Raw genomic sequence first — 14,996 nt, 5'->3', positions numbered from 1 at the left:
GGCGGGGAGCGGGGAGCGGTGTGAGGGCGGTGTGAGGGGCGGGGAGCGGTGTGAAGGCGGGGAGAGTCGTGAGGGGTGGTGTGAGAGGCGGGAGCGGTGTGAGAGGCGGAGACTTTTAAAAACATTGCTAAAGGTTCGAAGAACTGGATTTCGTGAGGTAAATCTTACCCTCTTCAATCACTAGTATCTGCTTGAGACAAGCAAAACATTGGCATTCACGTGCCCTCTTTAAAAAAATCCACGACCTTAACAAACACTGACGTTTTACACAACAAAATACTTAAAATAATTTTTTTACTTTCCATTTTGAAACCTTGACGTATTATCATAACCAGTTTGAGACTGCTGGTCATTACATACTAACACAAGACCTTCTTTTTTCCACATCAGTTATCTAAATGATTCTCCTTCCCATTTTTCTTAAGAACCTGCTTAAACCTTGAAAACATTAAAAATACCTCATGGTACTTCTTATTTCTACATTATTTTACGATTTCACTGTCTTTTGTTACTAATGCATCGCTGACATTATTTATGTTCAAAGATTTTTATCTTCAAGAGTTGGTTATCCTGTTCCTGCTGCCTATACCTTACTGAAATTGCATTTTTGTCTAAGATACAGTAACTTACATATCAATGACCTGTCACGTCATAAATACAGGACGGAAACAGCATGAGCAGGAAGGATGTAAGATCCATGGAAGGACGGCAACAAAGTTTTTGGGCGAAGCCACAGTAACACTACGAAAAGTAGTCTGTCACTGTCTCTAGGGCAGTGCTGGCGGCTGAAGGAGACGGCTGCGGACAGACAGACAGACACGCTGCTCACGGTTCCTGCCTCGGGGAGGGTGGCTCTGCCGAGGCGGAGCAGTCTGCCTGGACTTCCATGGGCTGCATGGGTCTGATCTGCAGGCAGCTGCTGAAACCATAATGCGTAATGTCAAAAAGGTTTTCCTAGATTGCTGTAAACATGTTCTGCTTTGCTATGCTAAAGCATTTAATCACAAAAATTACCTCTTTTAGGGAATTCTGAAAGCAAAACGTGAAAGAGGAAAAAAAAAGTTAGTCTCGTGATTTATTTTGAATTGTCTTATTAGTAGATCTCAACTCAATTTAAAAAAAAAGGAGAGAGGGAATGTAAAAATAGGATGTGATTAAGTGGAATCAGAAGAAAGGGGAAATTAGGTTAAAAAAATGGAAGAGAAAATAGACTCAGTAGGGATGTACAGCACAACGGCCACCTTCTGGGTGACTACTGTTGGCTTGGATCTTTAAAGCAGAAAAAATGAAAGGACATTCAGTCTAAACGAGATCTCTCTGATAGTTAATTCTGTATGTATGAGGCAGGAAATAGTTCTGAAATGCAGCAATTTCCTCCCTAGAAAAGCAACTTACTTTGCAAATATTAAAGTCAATAGTGCTTCATGTCTCTGCCCAAAAGCATTTAGCCTGAAGTGGATGATGGCAATTTTGATTGGGGAAATAAATTATTTCAGATAAAATGATCTACATGAAAGATAACAAAAGAACCCTACTCTGAAGTACTTGGCCAGTAGTAAGGGGTTTTGATATTCATGTTACTCTGCCTCAGCAGACAAATACTGATTTTTCGGTTTATTTACCTGAGCTGTTTGTAACTGCACAGACTGTAGAGGTGAAGTTCCATTACTTACCACAAAAGGCAGTTATGTAGTACAGCTTTTGGTGCTGCCTAAAGCATCAATAATGATAAGGTTTAGTGCCATTTGTACATCTGTTCTAGGAATTCTTGGAAAAAGCATGGGAACTTGGTTTAAATATGAAATTGTAAGTTCATGTTGACTTCTTAGCATATTAAATATAATATACTATTTCTTTTTTTATTATTCTTCCACCCTCTTTACTTCATTACCTGTGTCACTTGTTATATCTTTAAACTAGAAGCTGTTGTGAATTGAAACCATATTTACATAGTACTTGTTGGAGCACCTTATTCTTTACAGGCAACCCTTGGTGCTACCTCAACAATGCCACAGCACCAGCTTAGATTTGTAAACCTGATTTTATTTAATGATTTCATTTATTTAGACCTTTTATCTGTTGGAAAAGTTGGTTTGTCTGAGTGAGAAGAATGAGCAAGAGAATAATCCTTCTGTGTCCATGGGATAGTGCAGTTGAAATCTCCTGCTTTTCCTGCCATCCTCAGTCCTATTTCCCAATCACACAAATATTAAACTTCGGAGATGTTCATCTGATGCTGGGGATAGATTTATTTTAATGGTAGTAATCTGTGAATGACTGAATTTAAAATGAATTTATATTGTAATGGTTCTACGTTTTTTCAGAATGTGTTTTGCTCCATAACAGAGGCAGATGTGTGAAAGCCTGGGGGCAGGCACAGAATTTTAATTGTGATAAAGAGACAGTAGTCATAGAAGATTTTCCTGAGTGATGCTCTGAGCATTCTGAAACTCTTCCTATTTCCTGGCAATTTCTTGTTTAGAATCTACATTCTACAGGCAGGTTATTAGCTGATTGCAAAGTTTGAAAAGCCGCTTTGCAGGTACAAAAATGAACATGTTCCCAAGAAGACCGTCTGTTCTAATCCAGCTAATAGCTATTAGTATAATTATACACCAGACACAGTCCACATCTAAAACAAGCAGTTAGCACGCAGACACATGGAATACCTTCCTCATGTGTCATGTTTTAAATCAGATCTCTCTGTTGTTAAAATCTATTGCTCATGACTCTGAAGTATTTTCCCTTCTCTATCTTATTTCCAGTATTGCTTGTTTTCAAATGTCAGAATTACTAAATTGTAGCTACTGATACAAACTGATACTGGTTTTATATCTGGCAATCGAATGGTGAAATACTACTGCTGTTTTCTTAAGCTCAGTGTCAGGTGGCCAATACCTTTTTCAGATGAGTCAGTACAGCTGGTTTTAGATGCTCCAGGAGCCCAATGGAGACAACAAATACTCTGGTGCAGGTATATGGCTTATTTTTTATTAATACATGCTTTAATTTCCCCCACCCTTGGCTTTATTTTCTGTTTCATAGTAGTTCAGCACAAAGTTAATAACATTAGAGAGACCATTTGTGTTAAGTGTCTAAAGCAAGGAGAAGTGAAGGCAGCCACATTTTCAGTGGGGTTTGTATTGATATAATTGTTCTCTAGTGCATATAGCATGTATGTGACAAAATCTGTAGGATAAGTCTGGCTTCACATCTGTAAAGCTTGCCTGTTTCTTGTAGGAAACCTGACAAGTTCCAGTCCTGGTTCTGATCTGGATGCCAGTTGTTTCTCAGACTACAAGAGAAAAAGAAGTGTCCAGTCACTTTATGATGGTTCTGGAAGGTAAAGGGTAACATCATTAAGCAGAAGAGCCTTACTGGCTAATTTTAATTATAGGATTTTTTTTTTTTTTTTTCACAGAAGGACTAAAGAGATATACCTTTGTCATCATATGTTTTATCCACCTAAGTTTCCATGTTTAAAAAAGTACTGCTGGGTAGTGGAGTAAGTGAATGAATTCTGAAGAATTAGGTTGCAACACGCTGAGCTGTATGGAAGCCTTACACAGATTTCACTCTTTCTGTTGTACCATAACAGCAGCACTTGTTTCCTCAAAGGTTAAACACGAGAATTCACTGCATTTTTTTCTTGTTCATCACGAGTTTGCACTTTCACCCTCAGAAAGGAGTTAAATAGTGGGAAGCAAATGAAAGAAAAATACCTTTTAGTGTCTTGCTGTTTTTACATTTTGTGTGCTGTTGAACTCCTCGGAGCTGGTCATCTCCAATCACTTGTCATCTCTTGATTTTTCTACACAAGCACAGAAAAGCAGCTTTTTTTGTCAGAGTTATGAGCCACTAGAGGCATGTGACAGTCAGTAATGAATGGTCATTCTTTATCATCCAGAACTTCATACTGGACCCATTTGTGAACAAGAAGTGTACCTTTTTCATGGGGGTTAGAAACTGATCCAAATTCTCCAGTAAGTGCCATTGGAATAGAAGCTTTCTAAAAGAGTCATGATTGTAGGATATTCATTGAAAACATGTCAGTGAGCTGGAAAATGGAGGAAAAGAATTGTGAGTTGCCTCTGCTCCTGTTTGGCTGGTTATCATTTGTAGCAGGGTTGGGATAACATTGTAGTTGTGTGGAGGTAAAATATATTTGCTGTATTTACACAGGGGAATTAAAATGAGAGTTAAACAAGGGGAAAATATTATAAGTTATAGTCTTTGAATAAAAACCTATACAAAGGGGCTAAAATTGAATAATCAGAATTATTTCCGCATGCCCATTTTTCTTCTGTGTGTGTCGCTGCAGTAGTTATGGGTAGGTTGGTTGTGGAAGCTTGATACAGTCTGTCTTTGAGGGTAAGGGCTGAGGTTGAGGGTAAGTAACTTTATGTCTCCTTTCTGTTTGCTGTCCCTTTAGCTTTTACAAAGGCAATGTTTTGCAGAGTGGGTTCGTTCTTCTGTCTTATGAGGTGCTAGTCACTCAGAAGAAAATAAGGGGACACAGAGGAATAAAGATTCCTCTCTTTTCTCTGTCAGACTACAGAGTAGGATCACTGTGTACGGGCACTTACAGATACTATGCTGTATAAATAATATATGTTTATATTAGAAATAGAATTCCCCCTCTTAGGGAAGCACACCCTCTTTTTGATCTTGGTTACATGCTCTTGGAAAGGGCAGGAAGTGATGTGTGTGTACTGTGTTTATGGAGAGAAGGAAATGTTCTGTACTCCTAAGGCACAGCATGAATGAGCTGCTGCTCAGTGAGGGCCGTGGTGCAGCCGACTCCAGCACTGTGGGCCTGCAGAGTGGGCAAGTTCAGTGGGCTGTCCCAGCCCTGCACAGCTCTTCTGAGCACACGGGCTTTGTGGGCTGCACAGCTCTCACACCCCATGCACCGCTCAGACAGGTCCGTGCTGTCTGGAGAGAAATCTTCATTTCAGTATTTTGACCCCATCACAGGAGAGCAGCTCTAGTGCTGTAGGAACATGGTCCCGATGGTCCTGTTATTTACAGCCAGACTTTTTGTCCCTCTCACGCCAGAGCAGGATAGTGCTCCTTGCACAACACTTTCTGTCCCCTTGGAACAAACAGGCAGCGTGGTCTCATTAACTCCGCCATATCTGGCATATCCTTTTTAAACCGCTTAGATCAGGTCACTCATTTAATCACTGAGACAAGGAAAATTGCATGGCAGGTAGATCTGCAAAAAATAAAGACACAGAGAGCCCTTTCAGAGCGACTTGCATTTTTGTAGTTTGTCCAGTCAGGAGGCTCTACTCAACACTGTAGTTAGGTTTCAAGTTTGGTTTCAAACACAGGTCATCTTCAACCTTGTTCAAACAAATGCACTTAGAAGTTTACTCATGTTATATGGGAAAAGCTTAAAAAAACAGATGAGAGAGGTTTTTCTTAGTGTTTTTGAAGAGCCTCATCACAATTCGTAACTGGTAAACAGTAGAACAGGATGGATGTTGCAGAGGGTTGCAGTTGTGTGAAAGGAAAAGGGAACAGAATTTCCTTTGCCACCCTTAGTATGTCAGGCATGAGCAGGGTTAACATACCTACAAGATTGAGAATTCTTTGTGTTTGTTTTCCATGTCTGAATATTTAATAATATCAGCAAGCTAGACAAATTCAAACTAAATGCCTCTTCAACAATTGAGGAATGACCTTATCCGTCTTTCATTTTATGGGTTTATAATAGTGTGCAATGCTTGAAATTAGCTAAATACTCTTCTAAAACAACAGAGTAACTTCTCTGGATAAGTGACAGCTTTAAATAGGATCTGGATCAATAGGAGTGCTGGAGAATTTGAAACCAAACTGGTTTTTGTTTGTTTTGTTCCCTCATAAAGGGAATTTATGTTTTGTTCCCTTATTAAGCACTTATTGTATACAAGGATTGAGTTTTGGACAGTGGGTAGATTGTCAACAGCAGTAAACCAGCATTTCATGTGGTATGATGATACCAGTTTCCTGGATCTCCCTGGCCATTCTGGGGTTGCACTGACAGATTCTGGATTACTTAGTTATTTGAGTACTTCTAGGCTAGTCAAATGAACTGTGCTAAAATGCACAGTTGTAAAACTTGGCTGTAAGGCTTTTGTAATGAGACAGAGGCCTTTGGAATTTCGTCCTATTGGAGATCAGTTTCTTCTCAGTGTGCGACTGCTTTTTGCCAATGAATAGGCAGATAGTTCATTTCACAATCTTTCTGACTTTGAGAGCTGGCTGAAAATTAGCTCATTACATATCCCGCTACTTGTCTTATTCTTTTATGCATAATTCATATAACATTGAACAGACTAGAGGGTGATGTTTCATACAAAAAAATGGTATGTATAAAGATATTTACTAATACTTGGGATGCCCTGAAGCAGTAAGGAGATACGGTACCTGACATCATTGGCCTGCTCTAGGACTAGTGCTGGTCAGTGAACCAGCTGACCCTGACAAGCTGATCCAGCCCTTTGGATGTCTGAATAAATGCTGCTGCTGCAGTATCCCCAAGGGATGCCTGCTTTGTTTCATACAGCACTATCAATTTCTACTGGTGTGACAAGCGTACTATGACTATGCACACTAAATCTTCAGTGACATGGCTCATACAAACAATTAAGACAACAGTTATCCCCTGTTTGTGGAACGTAGTTTAAAAACAAATAGAGTGACATTGAAAACAAAAATTGAGGAATTCATCAAGCCAGCTCTACAGGGGGATGTGAGGACAAGTATGGGAACAGGAGTACTTACGGGAGTTTTAAAAGGAGAATGCAACAGTTTCTTCAGAGATACCATCACATGTACCAGCCCATTCCATTGTCGAACATACGTCATGCTGAGGTTTTGGTTTTCTTTCTATGTTCAAAGCATTTCTTTCTGTTCAAACCACATGAAAAGTCAGTTCAACTCCTACACGTTATTTAAAGAGATATGGGGAGTGCTGCCACAGAATGAGGGCAGGCAAGTTAATGTGGACAGCTGAAATGTTGCTCATAGCCCTTCCAAACACAGGCCAGGACCCAGCATGGCAGTGTTCCCTGGGCAGGTGTGCTAGTAAATGGCAAAAATAGAAAGTTCTTGCTTCTGTGGTTAGTCTACAAAGTGGGTACAAAAGAATGCAATAGGTGCAGCAGCAGAATAACCAACAAGGCCAGGGCTGTCCAACTGCCTGCAGGCCACTTGTGCGAAGGGCACCTCCCTGCCAGGGGAAGAAACAAGGTCAACCTTTTTTTGTCTAATTGTGATGTAATTATCAACTCTACTCTGAATTAAAATGCCATAAAGCAAGCCAAATAAGTACTACATTTTTTTAATGGGGTAAAAACCTTAATAAGAGCAAAAAGAAAACTCCATATTTTTTGAAAATGCATGCATTTTAAACTAGTGAATGCCCTGTAAATTGTATGCATCTCAATACAAAATATTTAGAATCTCTAATAAAGTAGTGATGTCTTTGGATAATGGAACTCAAGAAATACCACTTTGATGCCAATTTCAAATAAATGAAGAACCTTGCCGCTGATTTCTGCCTTCCAGGCAGGTGGTCACTTCTCCCGTCTCCATGGCAGCGTTTGGAGAGGTTTCCAAGCGGAGAAGCCAGCACCAAGTCCTTCCCTCACCTCTACCTGATGGCCCCAAATGAATCCCTGCACTCTGTGATGGGAAATGACAAACTTTCTAGTGCATCTCAGTGACAACTTTCCCAGCTTTTCGCCTACTGTTTTTGACAGCTACAGGAATCTACTTGTAGCTACAAAGTCATGTTTGCCTTGTTTTTCAAAAAGTTTATTCATGTTTACGTTACCTTTTGTGAGCGCTAGTCTTTGATACAGTAACTCAAACAGAATGCATGCTTGAGTACTGTCCTTGGCGGAGAAGGATTCGCTTCAGTTTGTTTACTCTGACAGAAAAACTCGTTAGGCTTTTCCCAGTGTTCACAACCCTTCTTCAGGATACTGGAAACCCTGAAAACCCAAGGAAAATACAGTGATGCGGAGCAATAATGGTGGTTACAGACAGTGTAGAGGTAACAGACTGTATAGCACAGGAGAGCTTGTGATTTAGTTACTTAAAATAATCAAGCATTTTTATTGGAAAGAAATTCAAGTAGAATGTAGTCAGAATGGAGCCTATCATTTCTAGGACAGCAAGGTGACCTCAATTTCCTTGAGAGAGCAAGGGGAGGGGTAGAGGAGTGATGGACAGAAAAGAGGCTAGAGATCTGAAATATCTTGGATTGCCCATACCAAAAGTAAAAACACAAGTCTGAGGAATCGTGGTAGGAAGGTGCTGGATTTAGCACTTCGGGCTGCCAGCCTGACATATTCAGGACATTTCCACTGGAGAGAGCTGGCCCAAATGTTTTGATATATTTCACCTGCTTAAAAACATGTAATTAGACTTCATTTTCACGGTATTTGTTTCTGAATATCATACACAGAAAATAATAAGAAAAAAATGAACAGGGAACAGCTTTCCATGGATGAGACTTCCATATTTATTGTTATTCCATGTGCATAGAAAATGGCAGTGAAGTTCCTTATGAAGTAGGCAGGGAATGGGAGAGATGTGGATATACTGGACCGGACTTTGTGCTTCAAAATTACACTATTCATTTTTTAAAGTCTGGGCTATTTTCCTCTTAGAATTCATAACAATTTCTTGGTTTTGGGTTTTTTTTGTGCATGATGTTTCAAATTCCTTTTCCAATGACACACTGCATTACAAATGGATGGCACTTGAGACCAACGTGGCATTTCCATATTTACACCAACGAAGAAATTTACATGACGCAGTAGCATACAATCCTGACATTCAGTAACAGCAATAAAACAAGGGCAGCCATTGGATTTTTTCTGTACAAACTATCAGAACAAGACTTTTATTCACATTAAAAAAATCAGCTTTAATTTGCTCTGACCTACACACACTTTCCAAATTCATCATACTCGATTCTCAAACCTTTCATCACATCGCCCACACCCTCACCAGACTACAGGAGCTACAAGTTATGATACCTAACACCTAAGCAGAGCAAAACCATCCCTGCCAGCTTTTTCTCCTGACAATTCCTCAAAAAACATTAAAAAAAAAAAAAAAAAAAAAAAAAAAAAAAAAAAAAAAAATTCGTCCTTTTTTCCTTCTTTTCTTTCACTTTCATAACCAAAACAACATGGGGCCATTCCAGTCCTTCTCAAGCCAGACGAGAAGCACGCTGGCTTCTTCTCTCTGTTGCTACACCCAGGAGTCAGGAGAGCCTGGGTACTGTTCTGCTCGGTAAGAAGATCGTCTGGTGGAATAAAAGTCTACATAATTGGTGGTTGATTTCAGTCCATACTGTGTTGTGTAATCTGAAGTAGCAGGAAAGTGAACTCGATCATCAAAGTAAGGGTCCTCGTAGCTGTGTGGGGACTGCAGGTACAATCGGTAGGCATCGTAGTTTTTCCTGGTGGTATCTTCTTGGCTGTAGTACAATTGCTGATGCTGCTGGCAAAACGATAGCAAAATAAACTTTCAAAAATATAATTAGCAGAGAAAATACTTTTCCCAAGTGCAGCTCTACCCATGACAGTAACGCAGGTTTCAAATCTCCAAGAAATGTACCCAAGGAAATGGAGGAAATGCTCCTGAGCCTGCTGCATGTCTCCTCCCACGTCACTGGGAAGGGAGTAACTCCAAAAGTGCACAGCTTTAGAGCTCAAGTGTGGTAAGTACAGAACCTGGCCATACCTACCAAAACCAGCCCAAACCCACATCAAGACAGAAAAGAGGCCTTAGTTCCCACTGTAAGAAGATGCCAAATCACGATTCATACAGAACCAGCCAGGCTCCAGGAGCCCTGAGGCCCTGCCAGCTCAGGGCACTGACCCAACTCCCGTGAGCTGTTCCGAGCACTGGAACAGGGCACGTGCCCAGAGCCCCGAGCTGCCTTAACCCCTGCTGAGCCTGGGCAGCAGCACTACCAAAACACAGCTCTGGGCTCACCTGCAGCCGTCGGTTCTGTTCTCTCGCTGGTGAGGAATAGGAACTGATGTAAATTGGTGAAGCTTTGCTGGAACCTGGGAGAAAAAAGTTTAATGCATAAACTTCAGTCTTTATTCATTCAGCCGTAAGTCTATTGGTTTTTATCTTGCCTTTTATATAGCACCCATACTATTAAATCTGCAGATTTCAGTACCTACTAAGGATATAATGTAATAACGGAATGAAGGCAAATGTAGTCCCTCAGCAGCAGTTACAGTGAAGCCAAGAGGCTTATGTTGCTGTTTCTCATTTTACAGACTCAAAATCTTTAAAACAAGGAATTTCCTTCTCTAGTCACTGTCATCTATTGGTTTGCTACTTGTGTGACATAATAAGAAGGAAAAGAGAGATCAGAGAAAAGATAAAACCTGGGTATAATTTAGTAATATAATAATATACAACTGCACATTAAAATTTATAACATCATCATCATATAATATACATAATAATACAATTTTCTGTACTAGTATTTTAAATAAAAATAAAAATTCCAACTGCGTCTCACCTCCCTAGAAAGGGATCTGTGCTTACTCTGGTACTGGGCAGTTTTACAGAGAACAGCAGAGCCAGGTGACACCCTGCCCTGTGCCACAGACAGGGAATACAAGGAATGGAAATGGAAAGCAACAGTTGGCAGCGACCAGCCTGCTAATGCAGTTGTCTGTGTGTGACTGTGAACTCCTCACACAAGGAATATTTCCCTGTTGCAGTTCAAAGATGCTCAGCTGGCCTCTTACCAGTGTAGATGTCTTTATGTGCAATGACATCGCCCTGGCTACTGTAATACTGCATAGAAGGGTGCGTCCTGTCGTACTCGGACCGAGGCTCTCTGATTCCCAACAAAGCTGGAGATGAGGACGTGCTGCCAACTGATGGGAAAAGAGATGTTCTCAGGATAGACAACAAAAGCCTTTTGCACACCCAGCCTTACTCACCACTTCCTGCTCCAAGGGTTCACAACCAGGAGGTGGGTAAGGACAGAACAGTTGGAGCTGTTCCTGGGTGAACACCCCAGAGTTGCCAGCAAGGTACCAGAGATTGCAAGGGGCGGTCATTGCTCTGTGGTGCTCACAGGCAGGTACAGGACTTTTGTGATGCTCACAGCCCAGATATGGGACCTTACTGTGCCTAGGACATCACCCGTGTAGAGGTAGAATATGATACTCTGCTAATGCTGATGGTTTATCTAAGTTATACTTAAACAGAATACTTAAGCCCACCCTGCCACTTGTCCAGCCTGCCTGGCCTCAGTGACCCCTGTATACACAGGTGCGTCCTGGGCATGGTGTGCTCTGGGAGGCCAACAGCCATGGGGGGGATCCCAGCAAGGGACCACTTTGTGGTCCTCAATAAGCAGCTGAATCTCAACTGCAGTTGTAGGAAGTTTGTTCTGCTAAATCCTCTCTGGTCTACAGACCACTCGGACTTCGTTGGCTCGGAAAGACTCCCACAATGGGAGAAAAGTACTTAAAAACAATTTCTGGAAATTTTGCTTCAAAATATTAATGCAATGATAATCTTCTTCCACTGATGTGTCCATTACATCATAGCTCACAATTCTGTGTTATTATGGATAGTTTAATTACTGGTATTTTCCTGGCATATTCATGGCTAAATATGCCATGTTGTTAAAATTCTGACATGGGTCAACATAATAATGTGTGTTTTAATAATGAAGTGACTGAAACAAGAACAACTGTTTCAGGGCAAGCATATCTGTTCCAACAGGCATCTGCTGTGCCCAGCACGGCGCTGCACAGCCCCTCTGGGGATGTGGGCCTTGCACCAACTTCCACTGACTCCCTTGGGCTTGGTCGTGCTCTGGAGTAGGAAAGCAGACACTTCCTATTAGGAATTTTTACTAAACCCTCTTTCAAGTACAACATCCTCTGAATATTAAGTTAGAGCTGCTCATCTACTTCCTACTTGTCATTCAAAGAACTGGAGTAACACAGTTGTTCTGCTGGTATATCCTGGGAGAGAAAGTGCTGAGATAGAAATTTGACAATTGGTGTCAGAATATCCTTTTACACTTGGGTAGAATCCAGTCATTCCCTGAGCCTAAGCTGTACTTGCTTCCTTGGTGGGTGAGAGGAACTCTGGCCACAACACATTTACTTCCTGTAGGAGAATAATTCCCTGGTGGAGTCCTTGTTTTTCAAGTCTATCATGTCATAAAGGAAAGTGTGGGGGTTGTTACTTTTATGTAAAGAAGTATTTAAACAAGAGTGTTGTAGGAACTGGTCACTAATTTTATCAGTCACAGTAGGTAGGTATTGCTCAGTATTAACAGCGATCTGCTCTAGGAGTCTCTAGAAGAGTAAATTGGGTAAAATAAAATGCCAAATGAAGACAAAATAGAAGGCTTCAGGTAGGTTTTGCATCAGCCCTCTTGAAGATCTAAATACTAGCACTGAAGACATTAAAGGAGCAAAGGTGAGAAAAAAAACGAGGAGGAGTCAGAAAAGTAAAATTTTTGGGTTTGATTGCTCATCCTAATGGAACGTGACATAGTTGGGAATGAAAATGGGCTCCTCGCTGTGGGTCTGTTGCTGTTTATGCTGCCAGGTCCCCATGTTCCATGAGGCCATGTCCACAATTCCCACACAGCGCAGGAGGAGCAGCTTTGAAGAGGGCAGCGGTTGGTAACGATGTCCAGCTCTATTCACTGAGGATTTCACTTTGCAGGAACAGCTCAGGGAGCACTCAGAGCATGTGAAGTACTTTGCTCAAACACCAAGGAGCAACAGCCTGACCTCTGTGTTTTAAATGGGCTTCGTACCAAACTGAGCGGCTGTCTGAGTTAAAAACATGGGACAGCAGGTCCCCTTCACCCTCCCTGACTGACCTGACTGCATGACAGGTGACATTTGCTGATTGGCTGTGGATAGAGAAGGATGGGATTTGAATCTCTCTCGTTCCAGTGTTGATACTGGTGTAATAAAGTGACTTTGATTCCATCCATCCTGCAGAGTGGAAAAAAGAAAAATACATCAGAATAAATTGCAAGTTATAAATAAATGAGGAGTTTTTGTGGCACCATTTTCCAGTGTAAGCTAATTTTATAATTTACCTTTTTGTAAATGCTCCGGAGGTCTCGGTACTGCCACAGCGTGTTCAGTACCTGGGCTGCCGCCTTGACAACCTTCAGTGAGGACCTGAGGGAGTGAAGAATATGGCAATGTTAGAAGCCACTGAATTCCACTTCAAAAGAACAGTGTTCCTGAGCTTCGTAACAGCCTGAACCTGCTGCTGTGAGGCAAACCAGACCCTGCATCACCAGCGTGAGCACAGCCAAACCAGCAGCCTCAGCACGAGATGGGGCACAACCTGATCAACCTGACAATCGCTTCCCTTTCCAGTCTGGAATGTTCTCTCCAGGTAACCCACATGAGGAATACAGAGAAAATAGTTGAAATAGCGACTTGTCAGTGTCAGCAAAAATTAAAAATCATTTAAAGAAACATTCTATTTGATGCATTTCATAAAAATGGAGACTTCAGACTTTAAACCACAGTACAAAACCCCTAACTGAAGGAAAAGAATAAGAAATAAAAGCAAGCTGCTATTAAAAGCCTCCAGACATCCTCATAGTGAGTCCTTGTTCTCAGTTCTGTGCTGCACTACTGAAAACTTTGGTTGGGAAAACACTTTTCTACTCTCAAGAGCAAGACAATGAAAGTTGCTCCAAATATTAAAAATAAAATCATGGCATCTTTTCATAGAGAAGTGGAGTAAGCTGGGAGTAGTAATTCAGTAGTGACTGGATGTTAAATGCCACAGCATGGACATCTGTGTTAAACAGACCTTTTCTGTCAATGTGAGGATTCATCCAAATAATTTTTGTATGAAAACACTGAAAAAATGCACACAATAATCAGTGAGTAAACACTCTTAGTATGCTCACAAAATTTTAAATTTGTTCAGTGTACTCTGAACAAATTACCCATAAATGTAAGTGCAGATGCAACTTCACGTGATGTCTCCACAGAGCAACAAGGTTGTAGAACAGATCACTGCATCCACACTTGCAGCTGGAATGAGCCTGTGTCTCTTGGACACAGAAAGTGATATAAACTATGGACACTCAAAAGCCAGCCCAGCTCCTTGTGAGCCACAGACTGTGCTAAAAATGTGGTGTGGTTAATTCACACTGTCCCATATCTCTGGGAAGAGATCCCTTCCTCTCCTTTACCCTCAGATCCAACCTGGGAACAGCACGCAGGGCTGACTGTACCACCAGCATCCTGCTATCCGTGGGAAGATTGGTGACAGCCTGGTCTGTACAGGAGGCCTTGCTGAGATGGTTGGTGTCAGCCCTGCTGTGGAGGAGAGCAGCGATGCTGAGCATGGTCACAGGACCTCTGGGCTGGGCTCCTGCTACCCCATCCCACAGCCACAGGGTCCTGGGGCCTCCTGCTGCTGGCCCACCACATGCTCACAGGTTTCATTTCCACTAGACAACCACAATGCCAGCAGAGAACTCGGCTGACAGCCTCCCTGGAGCTCTGGCACAGAGGGCAGCATTGCTTGGCAATGCTGTTTGAGGGGATGACCCTGGCCACATTCTCCTTCCACTGACCAAAGGGCTGCATGAGGTACAATTCACAGTTGTTGGGACACATCCTGACAAAGGTGCCCACACAGATATTTGGAAAAGCTCTAAATATCCTATTAGTCTTGTAGGCTTTTAAGAGGTGACTATTTAACTCATTTAACCTGAACAGGTGCCATGACCAGGGTTACTGTGAGCAGCTGTACCAGCCTCCAGAAGCCTGAGACAGAGAATACTGCAGAGGACAGTGGTACTGGCACCTCCTCCCTCCTAGGGAGATTCCAGCTGCCAGCTCCTCAGATCCAGACTGCAAAGGCAGATCTTTTTTTCATTCAAAAAAAAACATTTCCCGCATTCTTAAGCATTTTAAATGGACACAAACAGCTCAGGTACAACC

General features: G+C 41.7%; 1 protein-coding gene and 1 long non-coding RNA gene across 9 annotated transcripts in view; one reads left to right on the top strand and one right to left on the bottom strand.

The window, feature by feature from the left end:
• The first annotated feature begins 97 nt into the window (after window positions 1–97).
• On the top strand, window positions 98–13,635 carry LOC125328317. Its single transcript, XR_007204648.1, has 3 exons — window positions 98–2,974; window positions 3,241–3,343; window positions 12,733–13,635. It is a non-coding gene; the product is annotated as an uncharacterized LOC125328317 (long non-coding RNA).
• PKP4 (plakophilin 4) overlaps window positions 8,495–14,996 on the bottom strand; it is a 74,284-nt gene continuing 67,782 nt past the window's right edge. For 4 of the 8 annotated variants that reach the window (XM_048308755.1, XM_048308754.1, XM_048308749.1 and 1 more), the window contains exons 18-22: window positions 13,118–13,202; window positions 12,893–13,010; window positions 10,782–10,913; window positions 10,006–10,079; window positions 8,495–9,507 (exon numbers count right to left, since the gene is read on the bottom strand). In XM_048308755.1, the coding sequence (XP_048164712.1) occupies window positions 9,256–9,507; window positions 10,006–10,079; window positions 10,782–10,913; window positions 12,893–13,010; window positions 13,118–13,202 (661 nt within the window). In that variant the 3' untranslated portion in view covers window positions 8,495–9,255. The remainder of the gene's footprint in view (window positions 9,508–10,005; window positions 10,080–10,781; window positions 10,914–12,892; window positions 13,011–13,117; window positions 13,203–14,996) is intronic. The other 4 variants (XM_048308750.1, XM_048308756.1, XM_048308752.1 and 1 more) reach the window with 3 other exon arrangements.

Source organism: Corvus hawaiiensis, chromosome 7 (genome assembly GCF_020740725.1).
Source record: "Corvus hawaiiensis isolate bCorHaw1 chromosome 7, bCorHaw1.pri.cur, whole genome shotgun sequence".
In the NCBI taxonomy this organism is placed as follows: domain Eukaryota; kingdom Metazoa; phylum Chordata; class Aves; order Passeriformes; family Corvidae; genus Corvus; species Corvus hawaiiensis.
The sequence above is the reverse complement of the archived record's forward strand: the minus strand, read 5'-3'. Positions and strand labels throughout refer to the sequence as shown.